This window comes from Lepus europaeus, chromosome 21, assembly GCF_033115175.1.
Source record: "Lepus europaeus isolate LE1 chromosome 21, mLepTim1.pri, whole genome shotgun sequence".
Taxonomy (NCBI): Eukaryota; Metazoa; Chordata; class Mammalia; order Lagomorpha; family Leporidae; genus Lepus; species Lepus europaeus.
This window is the reverse complement of record NC_084847.1, coordinates 18,126,805-18,146,579: the sequence shown is the minus strand read 5'-3', so window position 1 is coordinate 18,146,579 and position 19,775 is coordinate 18,126,805. Positions and strand designations below refer to the sequence as shown.

The window sequence follows — 19,775 nt, the reverse complement described above, 5'->3', positions numbered from 1 at the left end:
GGGGAAATTTAGTCTCATCGCCCTTTGACGTTGGCGCAGGTGTGTCCGTTCAGTCTGCGTGTGGTCAGCGTCGTGGGAATAACATACTTGCTGCCCCAGGAGGAACAGCCTCTGTGCCACCCGACGGTAGAAAGGTAACGAAGAAAAATCAGCTTCTGGAATTTCACATAGGCTCCTATGTGATTTCCGGTCACACTTGGTCTAATTCCCATGTAAATGCACTATGTTCTTCAGGCTCATTTAGAAATTAAGTACTTATTTTACTCTGACTCCTATTTGAGTGTGATGTGTATTGTGACCTTTTCTTTTTTCATTAGAAAAGCCATTGGCTACTCATGTTAGGGAAGCAAGCAAGTGTATTTCCTGGCACCACAGACCAGTTACACATTTTTATATTCATGGAGAAGGAAGTTTTCCAGAGTAGTGTTCTGATCATGCCTGTTCCTCCGTGAAACCTTTCAAAGGTGATGTGTGACCTGAACAATAAAGCCCAGGTCCCACAGGGTGTGATGCGCTCTCATGGTTCTCTCAGGCCTGGCCCAGGTCCCACAGGGTGTGATGCGCTCTCATGGTTCTCTCAGGCCTGGCCCAGGTCCCACAGTGTGTGATGCGCTCTCATGGTTCTCTCAGGCCTGGCCCAGGTCCCACAGGGTGTGATGCGCTCTCATGGTTCTCTCAGGCCTGGCCCAGGTCCCACAGGGTGTGATGCGCTCTCATGGTTCTCTCAGGCCTGGCCCAGGTCCCACAGGGTGTGATGCGCTCTCATGGTTCTCTCAGGCCTGGCCCAGGTCCCACAGGGTGTGATGCTCTCTCATGGTTCTCTCAGGCCTGGCCCAGGTCCCGCAGTGTGTGATGCTCTCTCATGGTTCTCTCAGGCCTTGCCAGTCCTTTCCCCACTGTCCTGTGCTTCCTGATCTCTATGTGCGCATGGCATGTGTGGTTTCCTCTGCCCATAGTTCCTTTCCTTATAGCTTTCCTTAAAGCCTTCACACTGCTCCCCTCATGGATTTATAACTCCAGTGTCCTCCCTGCTGTCTTCAGCCTTTTATTGTATTGACAGAATATCAACAGAAATATGTACATGTCTGTGCACAGACACAGACACAGACACATAAACACACTTATGGTAATGACCTTTTAAAAAAATATTGTTGTGCTTGCATTTTAGGATTCTAAAACGTGTACAACGTGGTCCTGTTTGAACATTCACTGTTTGGTTTTAGAGATTAGATTTAATGGATTAGTAATGATCCAAAATATTGCACATCATTAAAGAGGTTAGATAAGTAATGTTAACTGTTAATGCCGAGGGGTTTCTCAGGAGACAGCAGTGGGCCGGTGAGCTGGGAGGGGAGTGGCTGTATGCAGAAATGAGGGGGAAGGCACAGGGTAGATCTGCGTAGCCTGAAGACTGAGCATGGTATGAGGGCAGGTAGGGCAAGCCCAGGCTCTGTTTCCAGAGTACTGTTGTCCAGTCTTTGGGTAGGTGAGAAATTGGACAGATTGCAAAGATCATGACAAACATCTGAGTGATGGTGGACAGTGTTATAGTGTGATGGCAAATTTTTCCAGCCTCTTTATTTCTATAGTAGACATTGTAGTTTAAGAAGTTTGTAGTCCAGTTGTAACCTAGTTATTGAATCTGAAGTGACAGTGGTCTCACTAAGAGCAATTCCTGATGGGAACTGTGATGGATTTTCAGCAATCACATTATGATTCAGAAGGACATAATCACATTTAAGTAAAGTAATTTACTTAGAAAATAATGTGTGGCTTTTTTCCTTCCATGCTATAGGGCATTAAAATCTTGTGGACCAGGTGGTACCGCTCATGTGAAATTAGTCGTAGAGTGGGACAAGGAGACAAAAGATTTGTGAGTATTTTTTTAGCTTTATATTTATACTTTTTTAGAGATTGATTGACTTGAAAGGCGGAGAGACAGAGACAGAAAGATCTGCTATCTGCTGGTTCACTCCCCAGATGGCCACAACAGGCAGGTCTGGGCCAGCTGAAGCCCGGAGCTTCCTCCTGGTCTCCCACATGGATGGCAGGGGCCCAAGCACCTGGGCCACCTTCCGCTTTCCCAGGCACATTAGCAGGGAACTGGATTGGAAGTGGAGCAGCTAGGACCTTGAACTGGAGCCATATGGCATCGCAGGTGGTGTCTTAACTCAACTGCACCACAGTGGTGACCCTGAGAGGCTTGCTTTAATTACTTTTAGCAGCATTCCTTTGATCTTACAAATGAACTGAGACACAGACCTGTTTTCTATTTAGGTAAATATACAAGTATGTTGTTAATCCTTTATTTAAGCAATTTATTACTTCTTCCTTGTATATTCTGTCTTCTCAGTCCCAAAACTTGAGAACAGTTGTTTGCTGCTGAGAGAAAAGCTATATATTCATTAACTACTGCATATGTCCAGTTACTCTGATTTTTTAGTTATAGATGCATTAACTCAAGCTGCAGGAAATACATGCACTTAACTATGCAGGATAAGACTTTATGATGTCGTCACAGCTCATAGCCAATCTCAGAAAATCCAACTCCTAAGTTAACTCTTGAAATAACTTTGCAGCCATTTTGAAGGACGTGTTAGAACCTAAGAAAGTTGGATCACTACTTTTGCTTTCTCACACCTCAGCCTAGTTGTGAGTTCATAGCCACTTTGTGAGGCTGTGACTGTATTTGCGTGTCTCTTTTGCAAGACCTTCTCTGAAACACTTTCCCCCCTAATTGCAGCTTGTTTGTGAACACTGAAGACGAGTACATCCCTGATGCGGAAAGTGTCCGTCTGCAGAAGGAGCGTCATCATCAGCCTCAGACCTGCACTCTGTCCCAGTGTTTCCAGCTCTACACCAAAGAGGAGCGGGTAGGAGGCTGCCCAGCACTTCTGGGGTTCCGAGTGGCAGGGGCTGGGGCATGGCAAGGTGGCAGTGGAGAGGCAGATTATGTCCCAGAAAACCCTCTGGGAGTTTGTGTTTACAGAAGTTCTGCAGGCAGAGGGACATCTCAATGCTATTCCTTTTAGGATGTTAATGAAAAGTAGTTTAAATTTCTAGAAAACCTTGATTAATTGAAGTGCTCAAGAAGTAAATCTTTGTAGTTAATTCTTTTTCTTTCTTACTAGGGGCTGAAGATCAGTTTATTTTTTGGTTGTTTCAGTTTAGAAGTTTTAAGTTATTTTCATTAGTAATTAAAACAGTGATTCTCAACTAGTACATGTGTACTAAAAGCGAAGGTGCCAGGACCTATTAAAATAAGATAAAATAGGGGCCGGCGCTGTGGCATAGTGGGTAAAGCTGCCACCTGTGGTGCCGGCATCCCACATGGGCTCTGGTTCGAGTCCCGGCTACTCCACTTCCGATCCAGCTCTCTGCTATGGCCTGGGAAAGCAGTAGAAGATGACCCAAGTCCTTGGGCCCATGCACCCACGTGGGAGACTTGGAAGAAGCTCCTGGCTCCTGGCTTCAGATCGGCGCAGCTCCAGCCGTTGCAGCCGCCTGGGAAGTGAACCATGGGGTGGAAGACCTCTTTCTCTCTCTTCCTGCCTCTCTTCTCTCTGTGTAACTGTGACTTTCAAGTAAAATAAAATAAATCTATAAAAATAAAATAAATAAAATAAATATTCAGTTCCTTAGTTGCATTAGCCACATTGCCAGTGCCCAGTAGGCATGTGGCTGGTGGCCCTCCGTATTGAACAGTGCAGCTATGGACAGAAAGTTGTGCTGGGCAGTGGTACTTTGGACCACTCATCACAGTGCTTTGTAAATAATAGGAACACGGTACATATTTCAGTGAATAGATGACAGATAAATTGAGAAATGTTTCCATGGGTGGGACCCAGGCCTATGTGGTTTTTATGCACCTTAAAAAACCATGACTAGAGCACTTGGAGTTCGTCTAATCATGCAGTGATGCTTAGGATCATAATTTTGACTGTTGGGTTTTTAAAATATTTAATTGGAATTATTTTATTTATTTGAAATGCTGAGTTAGAGAGAGACAGAGACAGAGAAGTCTCCCATCCGCTGATTCACTCCTGAAATGTATGCAACAGGCAGAGCTGGGCCGAGCTGAAGCCAAGGGCTAGGAGCTTCTTCCAGGTCTCCCACATAAGTGTGGGGACCTGAGCACTTGAGCCATCTTCGACTGCTTTCCCAGGCACAGGTAGTGGAATAGGTGGAACTCAGACCAGCACTCACATGAGGTGCTGGCGTAGCAAGCAGTGGTTTACCCGCTATGCCACAAGACTGGCCCCTGCTGTTGGTTTTTACTGTTCATTTATCCTCCTAGAGAATCACGCAATCTCAGCATCAGAGGGGACTTTAAAATTCCTTTTTTTCTACTGGTTCGGTTCTTCTGCCTAGTTTTAAATGGGCAATTTCCAGTCTGAATACGAGGGTTTGTCTGCTCAAGACTTGACTCGGCATTTCCTCTGGGTAGCTCTGACGCTGATCAGAGTTAACGTGACCTGTGCTCCATGGCTGCTGTACCCAACAGCTGTTCTCTCTTGAGTTTGTGATGTCTCAGAAGTCCTAATTTTTTTTAAAAAAAGAGTTATTTATTTATTTGAAAAGCAGAGTTACTGAGAGAAGGGGGGGGGGGGGCGGGGAGAGACAGAGATCTTTCATCCGTTGGGTCACTCCCCAAATGGCTTCAATGGCCGGAGCTGGGCCAGGTCAAAGCCAGGAGCTTCTTCCAGTTCTCCCACATTTGTGCAGGAGCCCAAGCACTTGGGCATCCTCCGCTGCATTCCAGGCACATTAGCAGGGAGCCAGATCAGAAGTGGAACAGCTGGGACTAGACCTGGTGCCCATATGGGATGCTGGTGTTGCGACACAGTGGCTTTACCTGCTGTGCCAAATGCCAGCCCTGAGAATTCTTAATTTGCTTCCATTTGTCTATCCTTCAGATATCTGCAAATAGTTTTCCTATTCTCACTGAATCTTCTCTCCCCTGGCTCCTCATAGCTGGTTCCTTTAGCAGTAGTTTTTCTTTGTTTTTGATTTTTCAGTTTTGGTTTTAATTATAACATAGTTGACTTTTGAATGCAGTCTCTATGACACCTTTTTCTACTTAGCTTTTTTTTTTTTTTTAAGGATTTATTTATTTGAAAGTCAGAGTTACACAGAGAGAGAGGAGAGACAGAGAGAGAGAGAGAGAGAGAGGTCTTCCATCTGGTGGTTCACTCCCCAAATGGCCGCAACGACTGGAGCTGTGCTGATCCGAAGCCAGGAGCCAGGAGCTTCTTCCCAGTCTCCCATGTGGGTGCACGGGCCCAAGGACTTGGGCCATCTTCTGCTTCTTTCCCAGGCTATAACAGAGAGCTGGACTGGAAGTAGAGCAGCCGGGTCTTGAACCAGCGCCTGCCTATATGGGATGCCAGCGCTTCAGGCCAGGGCGTTAACCTACTACGCCACAGCACCAGCCCCATCTACTTAGCTTTTTTAAAAAATTGTCTCAGGAGATGCTTGAGAATGGCACACAGACTAGAGGAGAGCACATACACTAGGCAGCTTTGACAGTACAAGACTCTTGCTGATCTGGAAAGAGTTCCTGCTAGCAGGGTGTGTTTTAGGGGCTCTTCCCTTCAGTAGAGTTTACTGAGTACTGCTCTGTGGGCGCTGGGGTGGGAGAAGAGACCCAGACAGTGTTTCTGCCCTCACGCAGTTTACAGTGTAGAGGGGTTGAATAGGTAGGAAGGAACTTGACATGGTTGAAGACATTAAGGAGACCAGTGTGGCTGGAGCACAGGAGGTAAGGGAGAGAGAAAACAGTACACGCGCCACAGGAGCGAAAGCTCCATGTGTCTCGGTCACTGAGTAAGCTCAGTGTCCAGAGAAGTGCCTGGCACATAGAAAGTGTTCAGTAAATGGGGACTGGAATGCACGCGCGGCATGCAGGAGTTCAGTATGGAGTGCAAGAACAGCAGAGTAGATACAAGCAAGCTGGGACTGCCATCAGCGACATGGCAGTGACTGTGAGGTCTGAGTGCCTGCGAGCTCTCATTCTCGATCAGCAGGGCCACGGGGGTCAGCCCCTGTCGTGCTCCTTAGGGAGCCCTGAGAAACAGTGTCAGAACGCTGATGGTGGTGGCACTGCTCTTTTCATTCCTTCAAGTGCTCACCATCAAGAACATGGTAAAGTGGGACACATCAGGGAGAGGAGGGAGGGAAATCCAGACCCAGCTATGCGTCTTCTGACCGATGAGGCCTTTAGCAGGGATCAGGCGCTTGAAGGACCATCCTGTGGATGAAGGGTTGAACTTCATTTTGTCTGAAAAGCAGAATTTAAATATCACGGATGACAGGAGAGTGGTTTGTCTTCCTATGAGGAAGAACTTTGTAGCAGACAGTCTGGAAGTGGACACACTGCCTGCTGGAGTGGATAGGTCCTTCATTGCTAAGCAGAGTCAGGTAGATCAGCAAGAGAACGGGATCTCTAGTTAGTGGTTTACCCTGAGAGCAGCACAGACACGATCAGTATAGAGCTTAGAACTGATCAGAGCAGTTAGACATTGGCGTGACATTCTTAGTGTATTTGATAGTGTATTTGATACACTAAGCATCTGTTTGTAATACCGGAACTTAAAAAGCAAATTTTCTTTAAGCATTGAGCCGTGTGGCCACATATGAGGAGTATGTCACAGAGATGGGGACTCACCAGTGTCAGTTTAGGTCCCTTTCTGTCTGATTCTCTGATTTTTTTAAAAAAAGATTTATTTATTTGAAGGAGTTACACAGAGAGAGAAGGAGAGGCAGAGAGAAAGAGAGGTCTTCCATCCACTGGTTCATTCCCTAATTGGCCACAACGGCCGGAACTGTGCTGATCTGAAGCCAGGAGCCTCTTTCAGGTCTCACATGGGTGCAGGGATCCAAGGACCTGGGCCATCTTCTACTGCTTTCCCAGGCCATAGCAGAGAGCTGGATCGGAAGTGGAGCAGCCGGGACTTGAACTGGCGCCCATATGTTGCCGTCACAGAGCTTTGTGTTAAGAGGTGCTAATGCAAGTTGTGCCCCTTGTTTTCAGCTTGCCCCAGATGACGCCTGGCGTTGCCCACACTGCAAGCAGCTGCAGCAGGGGAGCATTACATTAAGCCTGTGGACCCTGCCCGACGTGCTCATCATACATCTCAAGAGGTTTCGGCAGGTGAGGAACCCTCTGTGGAAAGTGAAAAACAAGCCGAGACTAAGTTTCTTATGCCCCCTACTGGCTGAGGTTCTTGGGTGTCCCTGTTTGATCCAGTGATTCTGTGTGTATAGGTTACAGACACGTTTGCCTCTCTGTTCTGTGTCACGTTTTGTTCTCCCAAAACAAAATTTGAGCATCTGTGATCCTTGAGGTCCTAGATGTTTGAGTTCACATGGCAGGTCTTGAGGGTTTGTTCTAGACTTGTACATCTTATGCTGAAATTTTGGTATGTGTGCTTTGGGTTTAAAAAAAATAAACAGAGATCCATTCTGGGGAAGTTGGAATTCTATTTCTACCTGATGTAATGACGATGTTGGCTACCCCAAAGCAGCTGTGTAGTGTGGGAGATGAGTCATAAACATACACAAAGAAAAGTACTTGAGTTGTATTGCTTTGTGAGTTAGTCCCCCCAGCCCCCCCCCACAAAAAGCTATCTATTCTCTGAGGTAGGATTATCCCAAACAGCCCCATTTGTGAATGGGAGGTAAACATTGGTGGAGTCTGTGAGGCCTGGCTGTAAGGGTTGTGTCTGCAAGATGAGCAGGCATTCACCAAGTGAGGTGGAGCAGGGGCGCATGCAGGCGGTGGCAGTGGGAGCAGTATGTGCAGAGCCAGGGCTGGAGGGAGGAGAGCAAGGGCAGGGGCTACAAGAGGCCACTGGAGCTGGCCCGCCAGTGCATGGGATAGTGGTGGGAGCTGGGGCAGAAGAAGTGGGCAGAGGCTGGTTATACAAGCGTAGCCTTGTAGGCAGAGTAGGACGTGATGAGAGTTGGTAAGCAGGGAAGGTAGACCACCAGAGGTGTGGTTTTGACTGCTGTCTGGAGAACAGATTAGAGGCTATAGGAGTGAAGACGGGGCACCTGAGGGGGGAGGTCGATGCAGTCATCAATGGAGCGCCGATGGCCTGGTAGAGTTGTGGAGATGGTGATGATTAGGGCTCGCTGAGGAAGTGGAGGTGTCGGGGTGACACACGCATGGGCCCTGGGCTGGGGCTTTCATCCAGATGTTTGGGTTTGGCTCCTGTAGTATTGAGAGTGAGCATTTGCCTTGGGTGCCCCAACTTCCTCCTGTTGGGCTCTGGTTGAAGATTTGGGTCCCAGCCTCCTCTGTTCCCTTTCTGCCCCCAAGACTTTCCCTTGCTTCCCGTTTCTTTGAAGGCATATCATTGCCCTTCCAGCAACTCGGACTCCAACGGGCCGTGCCGCCCTTTCCACTTCGTTCTTGTCCCCCGCACTAGACACCTCGCAGCTTGCTCGTGCCTCCTCCCCGCTCTTGCTGCTGCCCGGTTCAGACTCTCTTACTTCCCAGCTGGTTGCAGTCTGTTAGTCGGTTCCTGCGACGCCTCCCAACATGTCATGTGTGCAGCTCACGTCGTTCTTCACCTCCTCTCTGGAGACGTTGCCTCCCCCGTGAAAGCGCAGGGCTTCCCCGTGAACTGCAGAGTAAGGTCTCAGTTCTTCAGCCCGGCCTTCCTGACCATCCAGGCCCCATCCTCCCTTTCTCTTACGAACATTCTTCTTGCCTTAATAATTCCATATCTCCTTGGGGTGGGCACATCCATGCTTGATCAAGCTTTTGAAGTTCCCAAAGACATAAGAAACATGCATGTAGTAAATGCTAATCAGCCAGTGGTTGTATTTTCCTGAATTTCCCCCTGGGCTTAATGGAAAATACAGACTACCCAAGATTGTGAATTAAATGAATATGAAGGGACTTCAGAAAGTTCGTGGAAACTGGAATCAACAGAGAAGTTCATTTTACTTTAAAAAATTTTTGAAATCTGTGCATATGAAAGGTCATGAAAAAGTTCATGGAAAACATGTATTATGAAAAAAAACCAAAAGTTTTTTGCATTAACCAGAATAAACTTATTTTTGCTTTCTATTTCCCCATACTTTTTGGAGTCCTCTGTATGAAGCCGGAGGAGATGGGGAGGGAACAGGGCATTGTTAACTGTAGGCTCTTCTGTGTTAGGCCCTGGGGTTTGCTCTTTGCATAGTCATCGCTTCCGGAATTTTCATGCCTCAGTGACAGAGGTATCGGGATGAGCTACCTGAAATTGTTTTTGCAAGTCAGAAATTTAAAAAACTTTCAACAGATGAGAAAGTAAAGACTCAGGTTAATTTACCTCCTGTATGTAGATGCACTCTGGTTCTGCTATTTGTGATAATAAAACCTCTTCTTCCAGATAGTTAAAATGGTTAGTTGATTTCTCTATTATGTATACGTCTAGGGACATCAGGTGACTCAGACAGCTTCAACTGATAGGATCCTCGTTCCACGTTAAACTGATCTGCCGTCTGCTTGCGTTAAAATGTCGTTAGAACTTGTTTTTCTTCTTCTAATAGGAAGGAGACAGACGTATGAAACTGCAGAACATGGTCAAGTTCCCTTTGACTGGCCTGGACATGACACCTCATGTGGTTAAGAGAAGCCAGAGCAGCTGGAGTTTGCCATCCCACTGGTCCCCGTGGAGACGGCCCTATGGACTCGGGAGGGACCCTGAGGACTACATCTATGACCTGTATGCTGTGTGCAATCATCATGGCACCATGCAAGGGGGGCACTACACAGGTCTGCAGCGCGAGAGGCCGCGTGTCTGTGCTTCGGTTCCTTCAGGCAGGCTGTCCTTGGGACAGAGGGACGTGGCCCCAGGACCTCACTTGCTCTTCCCCGAGGTTGTGTGCCACCAGTAAAGGCAGTGTCCACCCTCTGGTCTCTGACCAGGAGCGAATGCACTAAAGCTCTTCCCCTTCTCCTGCGTTGGATCATCCAGTAGTTACTGGCCTGGCTGGGCGAGCGGTGCAGACATGGACGGCATCGTCTGGTCCGCTGAGGGCTTGCCCTCTGTTGGCCTGACTTGCACTTCCTACTTGATTTGCTCTACTGTCCTGAGGTTTTAGTCTCTCCTTTATTTGGAGTCATTGTGAACCACTATTTACTGTGACTTGGAAGGGTTTTCCTTTTTGTATTTACAGTTAAATTTACTTTTTTATAAGAGCAACTATGTTCAGCATATGAGATTTAGAGACTAGAGAGAGTTAGAAAGGATTCCACTTTCCATGGGCTCCAGCACAACCATTGGTAACACTGTGAAAGAGTGTGATGAAGTATAGATAACAAAACTTATCATTTTAAAATGTATTGTTCAGGGACATTAGGTGCATTCACACTGTCATATAGTCACTATCACTGTTCGTTTCCAGAATTTATTTCATCTTCTCAGACAGGAACAATCCCATTAAACAAGAATTCCCACTTCTCTCACCTGCCAGCCTCTAGCAACCACCCTACTTTCTGTCTGAATTTGACTATTCTCATACCTCTTAGAAGTGGAGTCAGGCAGTTTTTGTCTTTTCGTGAATGGCTTGGTTCATCCATGTTGTACCATGTATCAGCATTTTCTTTCTAAGGGCAAGCTTTTGGTCTAGAGGTTAAGACAGTGGTTAAGATGTCCACATCCTATATTGGAAGATGTGGGTTCAATTCCTGGGTCTGGCTCCTGGCTCCTGGCTCCAGCTTCCTGCTAATGCAGATCCTGGGAGGCAGTGGTGATGGCTCAATTAGTTGGATTCCTGCCACCCACACAGGAGACCTGGATTGAATTCCTAGCTCTTGACTCCCCCCTGGCCCAGTGTTGGCCATTGCAGGCATTTGAGAAGTGCACTAGCAGATAGGAGTTCTCTTTGTCTCTCAAAGAAAAAAAATTTTCTTCCTTCTTTTTAAAGGCTAAATAATGTTCCATTTTATATGGGTAACACTTTGATATATGGTATATACTATCAGTGTTTTTCTATAATTTTTACCATTATTTTACACTGCTGTGATTAAATACTGGAATGTTCTGTCCAGGTGAGCACTTATTGAGTGCCTCATGTCTAGTCTGACCGGGCTCTGTCACACCAGAGGCGCGTAGGTCCCAGCCCCCTCTGGAAGCATAATCCAGTAGGGGGAGATGTGGTGCAAGTGAAACGTAGGAAGAGCAGTGACGTGTGGTAGGTTCTGTGGTGGAAGTGTGAGCGGTGGGCAGGGGCAGGGCCAGAAGAGAGGGTGGTCAGAGTGTTGGAGAGGAAGCTGTTGGGATCAGCACCTGCTGCCTGCCCTGCAGCACCTCAAGCTTGTGGAGTTGAGGGACAGGTTCACGTAGAATTTCACAATCACAGAAGCACAGTGAGAAATGAGTAGCTGTGTGTGCTTCTACATCCTGATCTTCACACTTAGTGTCGCCCCTTCAGTGTTCTTGTGATGTCGACACTTAGAGCCACTCTTTTTGATGGCTGTAGACTGTTCAGTTGATGGACCACCAACGTTACGTAACAGTTGCCCACTGCTGAACATCTGTATTGTTGCTGGTCTTTATATAACTGTGTGTGTACTTGCTCTTTCTGAGTTTTAATATTGTAATTCCTTGAGATCACGTCTCAGAAATGGACTTGCTGGGCTAAAGAGATTCAGGAGCCTTTTCGAGACAGGCAGATTTTAGGGCTGCTTGCTTAGACATCTGTTTATGTAAGATTGAAGTGAGGATAATACTGTTAATTTGGTCAATTGTAGGAGTGGCCAAGCCTCAGATTTTTACATCCTTTCCCATGTGTATTTCTCAGGGACTTCTGTCACTGAATCAGGACACCAGAATGCTAATGCTGACCTTTGATTTCATTTGCAAAGGCAGGGGTAGGTGAGGGAGGTCTGCGCCCTGCCAGTTGTTGTTTTTAAATCCCTGGAATTTCCCCAGATGTCAGCCACAGCCTCCCCTTCCCATTGCCTTCCTGGCCTGGGTACACTTACTTTTTAAACCACTCTTTTTTAACTTGGCCATCTTCCACTGCTTTCCCAGGCGCATTAGCAGAGAGCTGGATTGGAGGTGGGGCAGCCAAGTCTAACCAGTGCCCACATGGTCAGAGGCTTGACCTTCTATGGCACCATACTGGCCTCAGTTCATATTTAAATGCTGCAAGCAGTTGTTTCTGAGAAGGGAGACCCCAACCTGGAGCATATCTCACAATGGAACGGATTGGTTCACCTCTGCTTGCCCTAGGAAGCACCTTCAAGGAGAGAAAGGAGATAGGGGAGACAAAAGTTCCCATTCACGGAAAGTTGAAGTGATCTCACCTCCTGCCTTGGTTTGAACAGAGTTTTGAGTATGATAATATGCCTTCTTATCTCTCAGGTCTTGATGTCTTATGCTTGTATTCCGGAGGCCACTTGTCTCAGTGTTGTGTGTCTGTGGCCATTTCTCGTCTGTCGTCTTTGATACTGAGTCAGAGTTGTAAGCTCCTGGGCTCCCCGCAGGGAAAGGGACTTGGAGGCCCTTCAGTTTCACTGATAACCTGACCATGCCTTTGCCAGCGCCCTGACTCATTCACACAGCCCCAGCTTTGGTAAAGAACGCATCTCCCATGTGTAACACCTCTGCAGGAAAATGTGGAGTGACTTGCTGTGTGGTTTCCAGCAAGAAGTTATGGAGGGCTGGATTTCAGCATTGTTCTTCTTATAGAACAGGCTGGAAAATGCCTTAACTCCCTTTGAGGGCAGTACGACTTAGCGAAAGGAGCCTGGGTCAGAAGCCAGACCCTCTTCCCCCCTCCATGCCATCGGCAGGTAGCCTTACTAGAACCTGGCTACCACAGTAGTGAGCCAGAAGTGACTATGCTTACCCACAGGGCCCATTAGTAGAAAAGGGGCTCAGATACTTTCTGGATTCATCCCCCTTTTTCCATGCTTAAGCCACACAGCAGCTTTCCTGGCACATAACATGTTTAGAGAACATTCTGAACACTCTCAGCGTTGTCGAGGTAGAGACGCTGGTTGTCCGCTCCCATTTGGAATGCTTCTCCTTGACTTTGTGCTGATTCTAGCTATAATTACACAGAATGTGTGCGGCTAACTTGTGTGCGGATTCTGGAACAGTGCTTCTCATACCATCTGTGGTGGTAGGGCTCTCCTTCTATTTTAAGCTTTCCAATCCTTCATGAACCAGTACTTCTACAAAAATACAATAAAAATATCACAGCAGTATCAGATTGCTATAAAGGCTTTTAAATGCCGGTCTCCAATTCCTTGCTTCTCTTCTTGAGGACTGGCGCCCATCTGTGAGCCACAATCTGAGGAGCCCTGGCCTAGACAACACTTCAGAAAATAGAGCTAGGAAGGAAAGCCAGTTGGAATTGTTTTGTAATTGCATTGTTCACCCATTAATGAGTTAGGGAGCTGCCTTCGTTTGCATGCTGTGACAGAGAACAGACCCCCCTGGGGAGAGCCAGCCTGAAGCAAGGTTGTTCTGTCCCTGTCTGTTGGGTGTGTTCCCCTCTCACAGTTCTAATCCCACCCACCGCTCCCGAATAGCGGCTGCCTCACCAGCTGCCTCATCCATGCATCTGGTCTGACCTGACACCGTCGGCCAGGCAATTGCTGTTTTCACAGTTCCATCTGCCGCTTCTGTCTCCCTCTCTCTCTCTCCGCTTCTGCTTCTGGTGAATCTGCAGCTACCGATCACTTCCCTCTCTGCATTCCTAGGCTCTTACTCTGCTCTTGTTTGGGGGACCTGTCTGGTACAGCCCTTCCTCGCCTGGGCCCCTTCATGTCATAGGGTTGCGTGCTCGTGAATGTGGTTGTGGCCTGTTGAGAGAGTCACTCCCAGCACCCGTCGGGACCTCTGTGCTCCGGCCCTGGGGCCATCATGAGTATAGTCCAGCTGCAGCTGGCTGTTTGGCACTTATTCTCACCCCAGTAAATGGGTATTTTCAGAAAGTGTGGTAATAATATACTCTTCTGGGTCATGCTTACGACACTCCTTGATGCAGGTTTCCGGGCTGACTTGTTGCCTTCATGAACTCTTGAAAAAATGTTTGTCTCTTCTTGTTGGTACTGAGTGCTCCTAGCTCAGGCCTAGGACCTGAACTGCAGGGAGGGCCTCCTGGGTTCATGAGCTCCCGGGTTCTCAAGCTTCCAGAGAATATCTGTGGAGCATTGTTGGCACTCCCCACTGAGGGGTGCCAGGCAGGGTGGGGTTTAAGTGCAAGTTCAAGGACTAGATAAACCAGAAATGAACCAGGCCCTGCCCTTCACCGGTTTGGTGACCTTGAGCAAAGAGGGCCATCTCACTGAGCCGCTAAATCAGCAATCACAATAGAACATGTCTCAGGATTAAATGAGATGCTTGGCGCATAGTAAAGTCTTAATGCAAATGCTTGCTGTTCCTGTTACTGATACCCTCATGTCTAGTCCTGCTATTTTCTATTTCTAATAAGCACCAGGATGTTACAAGGTGCTTGAATCACAGTTGGTTAGCCCTGGCACTGTTGACGTTGTGGCCGGACCGTGCAGTGTCATGCAGCTGCCCCCTGCCTCGCAGCATGTCAGCAGCTTCCCTGGCCTCTACCCACCAGGTGCCAGGAGCCACGGCTGTGACAACTGAAAACGTCTGCATGCATTGCCAGTCGTTGCCCACAGGGCCACATTGTCCCTGGTTGAGATCCACTGGCTTAAATAAATAAGCTTGTTTTGTCTCCTAAGATGAAATAGAACTGCATGTACTCGGACTAGTTTGGAATTTCTTGAGACAGTCTGCCTGAGTGTCATTTCACCTCTGGGTTACTACATGCAGCCTTAAACAGTTCTTGAATGAACTTGAGAGCCGTAGCGAGGGTGTCTGTGGGTAGAATGGGCTGTCCAGTGCCGGGTGCCTGGGTGCTGACGGCGAGCTGTTTTTTGCAGCGTACTGTAAAAACTCCGTGGACGGCCTCTGGTACTGCTTCGACGACAGCGACGTGCAGCAGCTGTCGGAAGATGAGGTCTGCACGCAGACAGCCTACATCCTTTTCTACCAGAGGCGGACAGCGATCCCGTCGTGGTCGGCCAACAGCTCGGTGGCAGGTAAAGCCGGCTCTTGACCTTGGGGGGTTTCTCCAGAGTAGAAGATTGTAATTAACGGCCCAGAGGACCTTTCCAGAAGGTCTCTTGACTGTCAGTGCGATCAGATTAATTCTCAAGATTTCTGTTTAATCTGGAAACCAGCATGATTGGGAAGAGGGGCAGACTGTGAGAGCAGGTGTGGACGGGCAGAGTTCACGGAGGGGCGAGGCGGGGCCTGCCTCACAGACAGCCCAGGACGTGTGCTTGTGAGAGGAGCGCGTGAAGAATCTGAAAAGCAGCCTGGTGTGCCACTCGGAAGCCTCGTTGGAGCGTGTCCTGCCAGAGCCACGGCCACGGCCACGTGCTTGTGATCTGGAATGCGGGTGTGATGCTGCCCACCTCGCATCGTTGTGCCACTCGGAAGCCTCGTTGGAGCGTGTCCTGCCAGGGCCACGGCCATGTGCTTGTGATCTGGAATGCGGGTGTGATGCTGCCCGCCTCAAATCAAATTAGGAGAAAGTGTGCAGAAGCCTTTGTGCAGGCTAAAGTATCACTGAACACAGGTCTGTCTTTCCAGTAAGAAGATTGGTCTGTCCCGTTAGGGAAAGGGTTGGTAGCCTGAATAAGACAAGGGGGCTCCAAAGAGTTTGTGGAGAATGTGCATTGTCTTTTAATTCCATTTTTTGTGAACTTTTGAAGCCCTCTCATAGTAGATGACTTGAGGTTTCGCCTGATGGGATTTCGTCTGTTGAGTTAATAAACTCAGGAGCAGTACCCACGCATGGTGTGGACACAACCACACGTAATCCAGACAAGGAGATGGGTGCCTGTTAAGGAGGAATTTGACTGTCAGAGAATGGGACAGAGGACTGGGACATGGTGTGGTCAGGGTAGAGAGAGCAGCTAAAAGGAAGCATCGAGTGGAGTGGAGTGGAGTGGAGTGGAGTGGAGTGACCCCTCCGGCTCACTTACTTCACAGGACGTGGGATCCCAGGGCTTCAGGCCTGCCCTGTGCTTTCTGGAGTCTGACACACTCAGCACCCTCTGCTGGTCTCCTCCTGCTGCTTCGTGTGCCCGTTTCAAGAGCAGTGTCTGTGGCCCTAAAATACATGTAAGGGCCACCCTGGAACAGACAGGACACACAGAAGAGAGGGAGTGTATGTGTGTGTTTATGAAAAGAGTTAAGAAGAAGGAAACAGTGTACTGTTCCTCCTTTGTGACAGAAATATCACTGCAGGTGCTCAAAACAGCGCCTGGCATGTGGGCGAATGAATTTATGCACGATGCCTTCTCCTGCTAACTCTTTAAGGCTCAGGCTTTGCATTCTGAGGTATTCATTTTGCCTTGCATTTTATTGTTACAAACCTCTTGTGTACTAGAGTCTGCTTTCCATCTTTTCGTTTTAATTGGTGGATGCTTCGGTCTGGGAGTTAATGCTGCACTCTGGGTGAGGAACAAGGCACCCCAGCTCGCCTGCAGCCCCTCTGTGAGTGTGGGTGCAGTGCAGGCTGCAGCCCCTCTGTGAGGTGGGTGCAGTGCTGGCTGCAGCCCCTCTGTGAGGTGGGTGCAGTGCAGGCTGCAGTCCCTCTGTGAGGTGGGTGCAGTCCCTCTGTGAGGGCGGGTGCAGTGCAGGCTGTAGCCCCTCTGAGAGCGGGTGCAGTGCAGGCTGCAGTCCGTGAGGGTGGGTGCAGTGCAGGCTGCAGTCCCTCTGTGAGGGTGGGTGCAGCCCCTCTGTGAGGTAGGTGCAGTGCAGGCTGCAGTCCGTGAGAGCGGGTGCAGTGCAGGCTGCAGTCCCTCTGTGAGGTGGGTGTAGTCCCTCTGTGAGGTGGGTGCAGTGCAGGCTGCAGTGGCTGTGAGGGTGGGTGCAGTGCAGGCTGCAGTCCCTCTGTGAGGTGGGTGTAGTCCCTCTGTGAGGTGGGTGCAGTGCAGGCTGCAGTGGCTGTGAGGGTGGGTGCAGTGCAGGCTGCAGTCCCTCTGTGAGGGTGCGTGCTATGCCGGCTGCCTGTGGACCCTGCCTGACCCGTACCTGCTTCCTTTTCTGCAGGCTCCACAAGTTCTTCCCTGTGTGAACACTGGGTGAGCCGACTCCCGGGGAGCAAGCAAGCCAGCGTGACCTCTGCGGCTTCCTCCAGACGCACTTCCCTGGCCTCGCTCTCCGAGTCTGTAGAGATGACCGGGGAAAGGAGCGAAGATGATGGTGGGTGTGGAGGTTGGACGGGCACAGCACAGTGCCTTGTGGTTAGGAGTGAGTTTCAAGGAGCCTGGGAGAACTCAGAGGGGGTTAAAGAGAGTGGGGCTGCCCAGCTGTGATTCTAACAGGAGCAGCAGCTTTTCCTGCGTTTCCCACAACGTTCTTCTGCTTCATCATGTTGCCCTTTTAAGGTCTGGCATGGAAACTAGCGTTTTAACTCCTTTTTTCCTTTTTGTTTTTTTAAAGATTTATTTATTCATTTGAAAGGCAGAGTTACAGAGAGGCAGAGAGAGAGAGAGAGAGAGGGAGGTCTTCCATCCGCTGGTTCACTCCCCAGATGGCCTCAGTGGCCGGAGCTGTGCCGATCTGAAGCTAGGAGCCTGGAGCTTCTTCTGGGTCTCCCATGCAGATCAGAGGCCCAAGCACTTGGGCCATCTTCTACTGCTTTCCTAGGCCATAGCAGAGAGCTGGATCGGAAGAGAAGCAGCTGGGACTCGAACCGGCGTCCATATGGGATGCTGGCACTGCAGGTGGCTTTGCCGGCTATGCCACAGCACTGGCCCCAACTCTTACTTTTCCCTCCCCTCCCCTCCCCTCCCTTCTCCTCTCTTCCCCTCCCCCCTCCTCCTCTCCCCTCCTCTCCTCTCCTCTCCCCTCCCGTCTTCTTTTTAAGAATTATTTTATTTATTTGAAAGACAGAGGGGCGCCGGATTCTATCCCGGTTGCCCCTCTTCCAGTCCAGCTCTCTGCTGTGGCCCGGGAAGGCAGTGGAAGATGGCCCAGGTGCTTGGGCCCTGCACCCGCATGGGAGACCAGGAGGAAGCACCTGGCTCCTGGCTTCGGATTGGCGCAGAGTGCTGGCCACAGTGCTCCGGCCATAGCGACCAATTGGGGGGTGAACCAACGGAAAAAGAAGACCTTTCTCTCTGTCTCTCTCTCTCACTGTCTAACTCTGTCTGTCCAAAAACAACAACAACAACAAAAGACAGAGGAGTTATACAGAAAAGTAGAGCCAGAGAGACTGAGAGGTCTTCCATTCCACTGGTTCAGTCCCTAAGTGACCGCAACAGCCAGAGCTGGGCCAGGCCAGAGCCAGGAGCTTCTTCCAGGTCTCCTACATGTGTGCAGGGGCCCAAGCACGTGGGCCATCTTTCACTGCTTTCCCAGGCCATAGCGGAGAGCTGGATTAGAAGAGGAGCAGCCAGGGCTAGAACTGGTGTCCATATGAGATGCCGGCGCTGCAGGCTGGGGCCTCAACCCGCTGCACCACAGCGCCAGCCCCCCAACTCTTTGTTTTCAAAGTGCTCCGAGGGGTTGTGCCCTGCTCAGGGCCACCCGGAGCGGAGTCACTGTTCCCAAACTGGCTTGGAGTCCCCTGGCTCTCCGCCTCAGACCCCTGTTTTCTAAAGACAGGCACGATGTAGAAACTGGGAACGTGGTAAAAATTGGACTCGGGCTGGTTTTTTAAGCTTTCCTTTACTTACAGGACACACAGGCAGTTCCAGCAGGGTCCCAGGTGGCTCGGGAGGATCAAGCAGCCAGCACTGAGAGGTGGGGGGAGAGGAGGGTGAGCTCAGCCTCCGGAATGAGCCGGCGACTCATCTCGCAACAAGCTCATTCTGCGGCCAGCAGTTCGATCGCTGTGAGCCGCTCGTGTGGACGATGGATGATTCCGAGAGGGTGACCTGGCGTGGGGCTTGCTGGAAGACGAGTGTCAGACCAGGAGGTCTGTGCTGCAGCCCGGCTCTGCCCCCTCTTCCGTCTTGTTGCTTCTTTATTTGCCAAATAACAGCTTTGGACTGTCATTGCTACGCCTCTTCTAAGTCCTTACAGCTTGGGAAAACCAACTAATGAGCTTTGCTGGTTTAGGCAGAGGCTGTTTTCACTAGGATTCACCGTGGTGTTGGCAGGAAGCCTGGATGTGGTTTGCCCCGTGTGTTTTTAAACCGTGTAGCTGCTGGCATCGGTACCCACCTAGGCACATCTTCTTCAGTGCTGCTGGGCGGTGCCCACAAAGCAGAGCTTGTCTCTGAGGGGCTCCTCCTCACAGAGGTTTATAAATACCACAGCCGCAGTATCGAGCGTGCAGAGAATGTAATGTGGATTTGTTTCTTTGGTTGTTTTAAGCCACTCCAAATAGGAGTTATATTGTTCTAATCACGCATATTTTCTCTGGGAGCTTTAAATCACTCAGGATTAGAGTAGGTTGTATCTAAGTCTCTTTGGTTCTTTCTGTTGATTTTTTTAAACAAAATTGATTGGGGCCAGCATTGTTGCACGACGAGTTAACCTGCCACTTGTGATGGTGGCATCCCATGTTGGAGTGCCAAGCCAAGTCCCGGCTGCTCAGCTTCCAGGCCAGCTTCCTGTCAGTGCACCTGGGAGGGCAGTGGACGATGGCCCAAGTGTTCGAGCCCCTGCTACCCTGGGAGACTCAGATTGGGTTTGTGGCTCCTGGCTTTGGCATGGCCCAACTTTAGCCATTGTGGCCACTTGGGGAGTGAACCAGTAGATGGAAGATCTCTGTCTCCTTCT

The 19,775-nt window shown here is 49.4% G+C and overlaps 1 protein-coding gene across 2 annotated transcripts in view; it reads left to right on the top strand.

The window, feature by feature from the left end:
- Nucleotides 1-19,775, top strand: part of USP31 (ubiquitin specific peptidase 31) — an 88,699-nt gene that overhangs the window by 59,769 nt on the left and 9,155 nt on the right. The window contains exons 9-15 of one of the 2 annotated variants that reach the window (XM_062181017.1): nucleotides 40-134; nucleotides 1,796-1,873; nucleotides 2,744-2,873; nucleotides 7,034-7,153; nucleotides 9,544-9,769; nucleotides 14,912-15,070; nucleotides 17,094-17,246. In XM_062181017.1, the coding sequence (XP_062037001.1) occupies nucleotides 40-134; nucleotides 1,796-1,873; nucleotides 2,744-2,873; nucleotides 7,034-7,153; nucleotides 9,544-9,769; nucleotides 14,912-15,070; nucleotides 17,094-17,246 (961 nt within the window). The remainder of the gene's footprint in view (nucleotides 1-39; nucleotides 135-1,795; nucleotides 1,874-2,743; nucleotides 2,874-7,033; nucleotides 7,154-9,543; nucleotides 9,770-14,911; nucleotides 15,071-17,093; nucleotides 17,247-19,775) is intronic. The other variant, XM_062181018.1, reaches the window with a different exon arrangement.